At 40.2% G+C, this 11149-nt stretch overlaps 2 protein-coding genes across 3 annotated transcripts; both read left to right on the top strand.

Moving 5' to 3' along the window:
* Positions 1-5: 5 nt before the first annotated feature.
* Positions 6-2404, top strand: LOC146664768 (uncharacterized). Its single transcript, XM_085411591.1, has 2 exons — positions 6-2077; positions 2374-2404. Exons 1-2 carry the CDS (start codon positions 1230-1232, stop codon positions 2402-2404), a joined length of 879 nt encoding a protein of 292 aa, XP_085267717.1. The 5' UTR covers positions 6-1229.
* Positions 2405-4397: 1993 nt separating this feature from the next.
* Positions 4398-10690, top strand: pdp2 (putative pyruvate dehydrogenase phosphatase isoenzyme 2). 2 transcript variants are annotated; one of them, XM_085412027.1, is made up of 9 exons: positions 4398-4547; positions 4944-5077; positions 5185-5376; positions 5900-6019; positions 6116-6402; positions 8399-8504; positions 8584-8820; positions 8916-9215; positions 9346-10690. In XM_085412027.1, exons 2-9 carry the CDS (start codon positions 5000-5002, stop codon positions 9619-9621), a joined length of 1596 nt encoding a protein of 531 aa, XP_085268153.1. In that variant the 5' UTR covers positions 4398-4547; positions 4944-4999; the 3' UTR covers positions 9622-10690. The 2 variants fall into 2 exon arrangements, with proteins under 2 accessions (XP_085268153.1, XP_085268152.1); XM_085412026.1 differs by having other exon boundaries at positions 4417-4547; positions 4948-5077; positions 9346-10689.
* The last annotated feature ends 459 nt before the right edge of the window (positions 10691-11149 follow it).

The raw sequence follows: 11149 nt of genomic DNA on the forward strand, positions 1-11149 counted from the left end.
AACGTGAAGAGCTTGATTCTCCTGTCTCAGAACCGCTAGTACTCATCATCAGCAGTGATGCAGTCAGCCTCTCTGACCAGATCATATAGACCAGGGGTAGGCAACTCCAGGCCTCGAGTGCTGGTGTCCTGCAGGTTTTAGATGTGTCCTTGAACCAACACAGCTGATTCAAATGGCTAAATTACCTCCTCAACATGTCTTGAAGTTCTCCAGGGGGCTGGTAATGAACTAATCATTTGATTCAGGTGTGTTGACCCAGGGTGAGATCTAAAACCTGCAGGACACCGGCCCTCGAGGCCTGGCGTTGCCTACCCCTGATATAGACAGTGCTTGAAGCAGTTATGACCTTCTTGCCATATTGGCAGAATAAATGACCTGGAAGCTGTTGCACTGTCTGCACCTGTAAACTCCAGGACACGTTTACAAACAATTTTCGTTGTTATTTGCGCTGCAGCTGCAGGTTAGGGTGGAGTTACTGTGTGTGTGTTTACAAGTAGTTTTAAACCTTGTGATCCACAAAACAGCATAACAGTAAAAGAAGAATTGACTGCGTTACAGTCAGTGCGGGAGCGGCGGCTTTGCTCGTGCGCGATTCATTTGCAGTTTGGACGCACGTGAACATCTCCTGCCCTGATAGCGGCTGGAGGAGGACTATCCTCCGCCTGTGAGCGCTTTGGCACGAGCGATGTGCCCACGGCAGCACCCGCTGCTTGTTGAGAGTAACAGCGGTTTCACGTTAAAAGTCGTCATAAATAAGCCTCCAATAACACCAGAAAAAGCCGCCAGATTTGTCGCTAGTCGCTTTTTAGAAAAAAAAAACGACGCTAAGGGGGTTTGAAAACTCCCTAAATATAGCGACAAAATCGCTAAGTTGGCAACACTGTTTGGACTGTTTTCAGGGTATTTAAAAAAAATTCAAAACAAAACAAAACCGTGCATCACAATGGGTATTCTCTGAGCATGCGCAGAATTACGCACAGCTGTCATGTGATCCTGTGATCGAACAAAGGATCAAAGGCTCAAAGAGCGCTGACGTCAAATTCGCTGCCACAAAAGTCTATAAATAGCCCCTCTTCACCTTTGCAAACACAGTTTTACTTGGAACATTTTCAGAAACAGCGAGTTGTGTTTAACAAACCAGAAACCTTTCAGAAAGGGACTGTTTTTAAACTTAAACAATTAAGCAGACATTTTTTCTTGTCGACACTTTGCATTAAGAGTTTAAAGAAATGTCAAACGAAACATTTATGGAGCTTCAAATGAAAATTCAACAACTCCAGTTGAAGTTGAGCACCCTAAAGCTCAAAAAGAATAATTATAAAGATAATTTCCATCAGTCAAGAGATGAGCTTAAACACATGAAGGCTCAGGCTGAACAAAATCAGACACAGGTGGAATCTCTGGAGGCTAAACTCCAGGAACAGGAAAAGAATGTTCAGACAATGCACCATGACATGATAAAAAAAGAAAAGATAATAGAAAAACAATATAGGGAAATACTTCGGAAGATAGAACTCACAGTTGAGCTGAAAAGAGAAATTTGTACTCTTCAGCGCCGGGTGAGACAGACACTGGATGATAAGCAGTCACAGGTGGAATCTCTGGAGGCTAAAATGCATGAGAACACAACAGAAAGTCAGACACTGCAAATATTTTGGCTGGAAGAAAAAGTCAAAAAGCAAAATTTCAAGATTGTTCATAACGAAGATCTCATAGATGAACTTTATGAACATCTTAAAATTAAAGGAGAAATAATTAATAATCTTAAGGATCAGCTGAGAAGGGAGCAGGAAGAAAAAATATTAGCTGCTGTTCACAACATCACTAGTGAACCTCTGCAGCTGGAGAATCTTGCTCCTGAACCCGAGGATCTTTTTTTTCCGGCCTTGGAACCATCTCCTGACGTGGTCCCGACACAGCAGAATCTTGCTCCTGAACCCGAGGATCTTTTTTTTCCGGCCTTGGAACCATCTCCTGACGTGGTCCCGACACAGCAGAATCTTGCTCCTGAACCCGAGGAGCTTGTTTCTCCTGTCTCAGAACCATCTCCTGACGTGGTTCCGACTAGTGGTTCATGGTGTCATGGTGCTAAACGCCTACTTAAAATAGGTTTAGGTGTTGCTGCAGTAGGCCTTATTATAGCTGCAGCTTACTGGGGCTTTTCAGTGCTTAACAGTGATTGCCTATTTAACTCTGACTATGGCCTCCTTGAGCCATATTGCTACCTTGGTGATCGATTAGTCCCTTTTTAAAGACTAGTAATGATGGACTGCTTTTCATCCACAGTCCAGAAAACCATAAGTGGTTTATGTTAGACAACATTTAGCTAACTTGTGCTCTCATTTTTCTTTTCTTTTGCCTCTCACCCCCCAGCCAGTCGCGACAGATGGCTGCCCCTTCCTGAGCCTGGTTCTGTCAAAGGTTTCTTCCTGTTTAAAGGGAGTTTTTCCTTTCCATCGTGCCTAGTGCTTGCTCACAGGGGATCATTTGATTGTTGGGGTTTAACTTGTTAAAAAACATAACAAATTAGGTGAGGGGTTCACATAATAGAGAGCACAACAAAAACTACAAATTTAAAAAAAAATTGTTAGTTGCAAATCAAAATAAAGACAACAGTTTCTGAAAAACATCTCTTACGGCTCTGTTTATTTGCTTAAATGAACACTTGTATTTTTTGTCATAGAAGAATATACATTGTCTTAAGTATTTAATAATTTTAAATTTAGCCCTGCGCTGCATGAGATAAACACAGACGGCTGTCGAGGCCTGGCGAGGGAAAGTTCCTCTTCAACCTCCAAACTCAACCCAGTTTGTTACTCGCAGCATCGCAAAATTAGACACAGCAATTTCTTAGAGTCTGGTTTAAGTCCTGAAATGACATCTCATTACCTGTCACGGTTCTGGGTCAGTTTGACCCAGTATTTTGAGTTGTTATGTTTTGGTGTGTTTTTGCATTATGGATAGTTTTCTTATTCTCTTGTGGTGCTTTTGTTGGTTATGATGATGATGATTATTAATCTATGTTTTAGTTCTTCTTGTTTAGGGATTAGTTCTTAGGTTTTGTGTTCTCATGTTTTTTGCTGGTTTAGTTCAGTGTCTAGTCTGTCTCTCTCTGTCCAGTCCGTGTCTTAGTTTAGTGTGTATTGTTTCCTGTTTTATTTTGAAGGATTGTGTCTTATGTCAGTGTGTCCAGCTTCGATCCCCTGACTCGTTAGCCCCAATCTCTCCCAGCTGTGTCTCCCTCCTGTTTTCCATTCCCCGATTACTTCCCTGTGTATATTAGCCCTGTGTTTGCCCTTGCTCAGTGCTGCATCGTACCGTCGGATTATGCCTGTGTGTTTTATACTGTGTTCAGTATTTTCGTGTTCACTACCCTTGTTCAGTTCATGTTTTAATTTCTCCAGCAATAAAGCTGAGCTTTTGAGTTACAATTCTGTGTTTGAGTCCTGCATTTGGATCCTCATCTCCGCCTGCCCGCACACAGAGCCCTCTATTTAAAATCCAACTCTTACCTGAACTCTCCTGCCTTTCTGTCTCTCTCGCTGCCTTGTAATGATAACTTCTTAAAGATGATCAATATAATGTTCGAAGAAAAATGGTTGACAATATCCATTCAACGCCAAAAACCAACTGCAGCATAAACAAGGAGGTCACTGAGGGAAGTTGACTGAAATGGACAAAAAAGAAAGAAATTGCAAAATTTGATTGATTTGTAAATTTGTAGTTGAAACGGGTAGTTTGCCACTTGAGCCTAACGTTTAAATTATAATACAGTCTTGAGGAAAAAATATAAATAACTTTTTTCTTCTCTGGTTGAGCTCTGGTTGAAATTAAATTATTTTATTTATTTATACAACATAGAGATGTTGTACGAATAAATAAAATAATTTAATTTTTCATTGTGAGTTGTATGTGAGGCGGCTGAACACAGGAAGGAGAAAAGGACTTATATCGATTGGTTAGGAATAGGTTACAACAAAGACTGTATCTTTAGGAAAAACAGGAATTGTGAGAAAGATAACACAACTTTTTGTTCTCCCAAATGCGTTGAAAGAGCCAAGAAGCAGTGGACAGAAAAATAGAAAAAGAAATTTAAAGATAAATGATTGTTTTTACATTAAAATCTATACCTCAAACAGTCACTATGAAAAATGTCTGAACCTTTTCGTCGAGATTATTTTATTGACGGCCTATAAACACATACAAACAACAGAAACAGATCCAAAGTGCTTTAGAAGCAGATATACATTGCAGGTCTCGAAAGAAAACTCAGTTTCAAAATACATATAAAGCTGAAAAATGTGTTTTGTTATAGTCACTAATTATTGTGGGAAGTAAAGATCACAATGATCGATTGTGTAATGGATCGACACCAAAAATTTGCAGTAGAGGTAAGAAAAGAGGAAGCATGCACCCCACTAAGCTCTACATCTACTACAGCAGAGCGCGATAACTGCTACGTCAGACGTTTCAGCACGTGACCGTCCTGTTATGATTTTGAGTAGTGATTCAATGGACATCGATTCACTCGAAGTTTTACGAAGTTTGTACGTATTTGGTTGTTCAGTTGACTTGACATATATCTTAAGCCGCTACATGTGTGGAAGTTTAGCTAGGTACAGGCTACTGGGTAACGCTAGTACGGTGTGGTTTATAACCAAATGTTAGCGCAAGCTAGCCAGCTAGCAAGCTAACTTTACGTGTCATGTTGACAGCTCTGTGGTACGTGGCGGACTTGCACGTAATGTACCTAAATGTCAGAAGATGCCACTTGGGAGTGGCGTGTAACAAATGTATCATGTTGTTAATCTGAAACTGTTTGATCTATGGAGCATGTAAAATGCTACCAGCTTACGCTAGCCATTTAATTATCGCCAGGAACATCGTAGCATCACCATACACATAAGCAAATGTATAACATTTTTATTTTTTTCATCCTTGAGCTAGGCATAAAGGTGATTAGGCTGCAGCACAGCCTACCTAGAGTGTCGCAACAGCGATGTATGGACGTGTGTACGCCAGCATCCTGCAACGAGCGTCAAACTCACTCACGCTTTATTATGGTGCTCAATTCCAGGTTTGTCTGCTTTTATTTTATTCTTTCTTCTAAATCAAAGGCGGGTCTAGCAGAAAAGCTTTAGCAACCACTGCCCTAATGTATTTTTAATCCCCTTTCTTCCTCAGAATGCACACGCTGTAGCAATTTGCTGTTCTCAGTCTCACTTACTCCACTGCTACTTCTCATCCTGGGGTCCATCCAATGGTGATGAATCTGGGAATTTGTCTAAAAGCCAGCGACACCTCTCAACTCATCAGGATTTGGACTTTCAGCAGAGGAGAGTACAGATCAACAGTATTCTTAGATCCAATGAACAAGTAAGGGATAGCACACAGTCTTACCCAGCAGATACTTTAAACTTATTAATTAAATGAAAATACAACAAAGACAGAATATTGTGCTAATTTTTTACTAAATACCAGCGATATGCATCAAAAATATTGTGTTTACCGTTATGCCTATCACCTCTTCATTTAGCAAAACTCTGAAAGTGTTTGGGAACTTAAAAATTTACTCACATATTTTGACTGGGTAACAATCTTTAGCACTCAGACTATCATGAGCTGGCCATTGTACAATGTGCAGAAGAAGTATGCACTAAACACTAGTTTTTACTTTTTATTCATTTATTGCATTTTGTTGTCAGCAACCTGAATGCTTGCCTCAGTTGGGTTGAAAAGAGTTCAGTAATTTTCTTTGCCATTTTCTTTCAAAAACCTTTTTCAGTTTGAATGTGAATATTGACGAACTCTAGTTAAGTGTCTTCATTTTAAGTTCATATTTATTATGTAACTGTTTTGGTAAATAGCTAAAGTAACACAAACCATATCTCTGTTTCAGTCTGTGAGTGTCCCAGAGTTTGATGGCAGGGGACTAAGTGTTGTGAGGAAGTTTGAGAGCAACCAGCTAGCTGCTAACACTCCTAATGAGGACCGTCGCAGTGCAGCCACCTGCTTACAGGCATGCAGTTTTTTCCCCCTTGCTATAGTGAAATCTGTGTTTTTTTTCCACTTGTTTCTTGTAAAATCAAATTTTATGTTTCTCTGTCTTCTCCAGTCAAAGGGCATGCTCTTTGGAGTGTTTGATGGCCACGGGGGTTGGGCGTGTGCTCAGGCCGTTAGTGAGCGGCTGCTGTACTATATAGCAGTTGCAATGATGCAAAGGCACAGCCTGGAAGAACTCGAAAAATGCATGGAGCACAGCAGACCTATTCCTCCCATCCTGCAGTGGTATAAACATCATACAGATTTTAATTATCGTGAATCTGCTTCCCTGTACATCGACAACCTCAGAGTCTTCTGGCAAGAATTACTGGACAGTGATGAACACGAGTCAGGCATGAGGTAAATGCAAATAAATCTTCTCTTCAGCAAAGACTGGGAGGAATTATTATTTAGCTTGTTTTATTGTTTCAAACCTAGTCCTTGATAGATGTAGCAAATGGTGTAAAATTATACAAATGTCAACGCTTTGACCCAGCTTTTAAAGCATTATCCAGTTTTTGTGTGTGTCAAATCAAATCAAAATCAAATCAAATCACTTTTATTGTCACATCACATGTGCAGGTACATTGGTACAGCACATGTGAGTGAAATTCTTGTGTGCGAGCTTCACAAGCAACAGAGTTGTGCAAATACAATAATGTAAACAAGCAAAATACAAGAATGGCTACATCTGAAACTAATAAATATATGTACAATATATAATAGTATATGCATTTCTGGATGTGTATACTAAATATTTTTCTACGTGTGTGTGTGTGTGTGTGTGTACACATATTTTACAAATTAAATAGAGTAAACAATAAATAAAATATATAAAATAAAATATACAGAGTGAGACATGTGCAAAACAGTGGCGTTACTGTACAGTATGGAGTGCATAATGTTAAAGTTCCAGTAGTGAAGCTGAGGTGTCTATGACGTGTTCAGCAGTCTGATGGCCTGATGGAAGAAGCTGTCTCTCAGTCTGCTGGTACGGGACCGGATGCTGCAGAACCTCCTTCCTGATGGAAGTAGTCTGAACAGTTTATGGCTGGGGTGACTGGAGTCCTTGATGATCCTCCCCGCTTTCCTCAGGCACCGCTTCCTGTAGATGTCTTGGAGGGAGGGAAGCTCACCTCCAATTATCTGTTCAGAGCACCGCACTACTCGCTGGAGAGCTTTGCAGTTGTAGGCGGTGCTGTTGCCATACCAGGTGGTGATGCATCCAGTGAGGATGCTCTCAATGGCACAGTGATAGAAGGTCCTGAGGATGCGGGGGCTCATGCCGAATCTTTTCAGTCTCCTGAGAAAGAAGAGGCGCTGCTGCGCCTTCTTCACTGTTTTGTTTGTGTGTACTGACCACGTAAGATCCTCAGCCAGATGTACACCAAGGAACCGGAAGCTGCTCACTCTCTCCACAGCAGCGCCGTTGATGGTGATGGGGGTGTGTACTTCTCTGCACCTCTGGAAGTCCACTATCAACTCCTTTGTCTTTGCGACATTGAGGGTGAGATGGTTGTCTTGACACCAGTGGGTCAGGGCGCTGACCCACTGTGGAGGGATGGATGCTGTGGTAGTGATAGAAGGTTTGAGTGGGGTTTAATAATACAGTTTAAAATAGGCTATATGCTTGTTAAAGGAACCAGGTGGGTGTGAAATAATACAAGCACAACAAGAAATAAAATGTTTATTGATATGATGGCAACTAACCTAAGCTGCAAACTTGTGTCTAGACGTATATGTATTTCCACACATTTGATAGATTTTTTAGTTTTGTCATTTCCCTCGATTACTTTTTAATTTTTATGCTATTTTTTGCTTTCAAACGGCCTTTAAAATACATAACACAAAGTGAAAGGAAAAACATGAATTTTCTGCAGTGATTGGATTTGTTGGCTCTGTTATGCTTTGAAAGTTATTTTGCTGGCATGATTTGATTCCACGTCTCAGTGAACACCTTCACTGTAACATGAAACACTTTTATATTAATGTGAGTGGTCTCTTTTATGATGAGAGTGCACACATCTAAAGGGCAATAGGGGTCACACAATGGGCTGATGAGTATGAAAATGATCTAAATCATATTCTACTACTGAATACTAGTAGGAAATTTTAGACTGAGGTGACTGTAGTGCTCTTAAGTACCAACATCTAACCACTATATATGGAAAATATTTTTAAAGAATGACATCATCCCTGTAGTAGCCTTACAGAAAATTAGAAATCAATAACAGGACGCACTGAAGCCGTTTCAGCATCAAACACTTTACTAATACGTGTTGATTTATGTCTTAACTTGTCAGTTATCTGTGTATGCAGAATAGCACAAAACAAAAAGCCTGTTTTCTTTTTTTAGTCCTCAGGATGCTCTGGATTATGCTTTCAAACGGCTTGATGCTGACATCTCTCTGGAGGCTCAAGTTCCTCTATCCAATGACCTAATGAGAAGTACAGCCATTCAGGTAATAAGATACAGCAGTCTTCGGTCTCTAGTGTGTTTTAAGTTCATACAAGGTTGATACACATGCATTATCTGTCCAGGTTGCATTTGCCGGGTGCACTGCTTGTGTGGCCCATGTTGGCATGGATGGCATCCACGTGGCGAACACCGGTGACTGTCGAGCAGTACTAGGGGTGCAAAATGAAGATGGCTCATGGAGCGCTTTACCCCTTTCTCAAGACCATAACTCACAGAACCAGGCTGAGGTGGAACGCATCAAAGCCCAACATCCACCTTCAGAGAGCGACACAGTGGTTACAGATGACAGGCTGCTAGGGGTGGGTTTTTGTCGCCACATGCAACAGATCACAAATTTGTTTGCCATTCGGTTTAGAGAATGAGTCATTGGTTCAATTCTTTATCTTTCTGTCAGGTCCTAATGCCACTCCGTGCGTTTGGTGATGTGAGATTTAAATGGAGCCATGAGCTGCAGCAAAGTATTTTAGCCAGCCTGGAATCTGGAGTAGACCTTGACTCTCTTAATCTGTATCAGTACACTCCGCCTAACTATCTAACACCGCCGTACCTGGACGTGTCACCTGAGATCACTTATCATAAACTGAGACCCCAGGACCGCTTCCTGATCCTCGGTACTGACGGCTTATGGGATGAACTAGGGAGTGAGGAGGCAGTACGGCTCATTGGAGAGCACCTGAGTGGAATTCACCTACAGGTTTGTATGGAGTAACTACTTCACAACATGTAACTTTTAGATACAGCACTTTATTTAGACTTTATCCTGCAATCTTGACCTGAAAAAACAAAAAGGCTTCTAACTAACCTTTTTTGTTTTTTTCTTCCAGGCTCCAGTTTCTCAGTCTGAGAGAAAGCTGAAGTTGGGTCAGATGCATGAACTCTTGCTGAAACGCCAGGCCCGTGCCTCCCCGGCTCTAGACACAAACGCTGCCACACACCTCATCAGACATGCTCTCGGCACTGGGGACTATGGAGAACTATCCCAGGAGAGGCTGGCGTCAATGCTTGCTTTGCCGGAGGATCTAGCGCGAATGTACAGAGATGATATCACAGTTACTGTGGTGTATCTGAACTATGATCTGGCTAGATCTCACCACAACTAATGGACAGAGAGAAACAATTACGAGAATTGGGCTATTCAGATTAGGACTGTAACAGTAAGTATTAACGAGACCCTTGATCTTTAGAAAATGAACTATTGAGATCATATTAACTATACAGATATGATAATACAATAAATAGTCTTGTAGTTTATTGTTTTATATACTTTTTATACAGTTTTGGTTACAAACAATGCCTATCTACACTCTTATAACTAGTGCAATTAATTTTTCTAAAAAAACAGAAAAATAATAAAGTCAACGATTCTTGGAGAATTGTACTGATAACATTTTTTTGTAAATTTTCTGTATCTATGTTAATAATACAGTTTTATTGTGAATTCTTTTGGCCATGACAGTCAGTTAACATTTTCTAAAGGTTGTCACAGTTACAGCTTGCTATATAGACTGATTGATTTTCAGTGTTTACTTACAGTTAGCCTGAACAGACAAATGCAAAAGTAATCATCGGTCTGGAACTGTTCAGTTTAGCTCACAACACATTGTGAACCGATGCAGGTCAAAATACCTCCGGATCAAACTGTAGAACTACAACGAAACGCAGCACAGTCCCGAGTGACCAAAAATATAAACACACTGCAGCTCGTACTTTTCAGCATATCTGACAATCAGTTGGCCCACACATGCTAAGCCTGCTCAATGTCTTTGGAATAGAGGGTGGCCATCCATATGCTTTCTACAGAAACATCGGCACTCCAATTTGTCTGGTTCTTAGGAAAAGTTCAGTTACCAATTCATAGTTGCAGCATTTAATGGGTCACAAATACAGTTTTTGTTTGGAAAAAGTCCTTCAGTGTATTTTTGATGTGAAATAATGGTACCTCTCACTTCTATTGATTTTCTTATTGTGCTTTTGTTTTTCCATTTAGTCTTTTTTTTTCCATGTCCCTGTTTGTGTAAGCTGTGAAGTATCTTTTAATGAAGTTTAAATGTTTATTGTAATCGTGTTTTTATGTTTCCATTCCATTTACAAAATTAAACTAATATTACATTGAACAGATTGTATTTTTTTTCTGTCAGAAACATTTGGATTAAAAGAAGTTACAAGGGGACATTTAAATATTGTAAAGCATAGTTTTAATGTCCTTTTGCCTAAACCTGGAAAGTAGATAAGTGGGGTCAGGAGTTTTCAAAATAAACTCTGCTTGTCATGGGAGCCTGTCTCTTCTCAAACGTGTTTTCTAAACATGTGTGTGACATATTAGAGGAAAAAAGTTAGTCTGTAATCAGCCTAATGGTCGTACAAACATAAGTGAAGTTATTTTAATTGATGCTGCTAGTGGCTCACATTTTTCTGCTGGTCTCTCACTTACAATTGTAGAGAATATGAACAAATTCCACTTTTAAAAAAAAAAGCAGACCTCAAGCCTTTTTTGAAATGTGAAGTTGGAAACCCACATGTGTAAACACCCTCACCTGCAGGTCTGATGTATTCTTAATTCCAGTTTAACCCCTTCCTGTGGAAATCAGCTACTCGGCGTGTGAAGAAAGTGAAACGCTAAACACAAAT

This window comes from Rhamphochromis longiceps, linkage group LG7, assembly GCF_057381845.1.
Source record: "Rhamphochromis longiceps isolate RC_006_pf linkage group LG7, R_longiceps_female_GT1.1, whole genome shotgun sequence".
Lineage (NCBI taxonomy): Eukaryota > Metazoa > Chordata > Actinopteri > Cichliformes > Cichlidae > Rhamphochromis > Rhamphochromis longiceps.

Excerpts from the sequence above, each read along its gene's own strand:
- LOC146664768 (XM_085411591.1), top strand. The coding sequence starts at position 1,230 with ATGTCAAACGAAACATTTATGGAGCTTCAAATGAAAATTCAACAACTC. Across the intron at positions 2,078-2,373 it reads GTTCCGACTAGTGGTTCATG|CCAGTCGCGACAGATGGCTG; the intron begins GTGTCATGGTGC and ends CTCACCCCCCAG.
- pdp2 (XM_085412027.1), top strand. The coding sequence starts at position 5,000 with ATGTATGGACGTGTGTACGCCAGCATCCTGCAACGAGCGTCAAACTCA. Across the intron at positions 6,020-6,115 it reads GTGCAGCCACCTGCTTACAG|TCAAAGGGCATGCTCTTTGG; the intron begins GCATGCAGTTTT and ends TGTCTTCTCCAG. Across the intron at positions 9,216-9,345 it reads TGAGTGGAATTCACCTACAG|GCTCCAGTTTCTCAGTCTGA; the intron begins GTTTGTATGGAG and ends TTTTTCTTCCAG.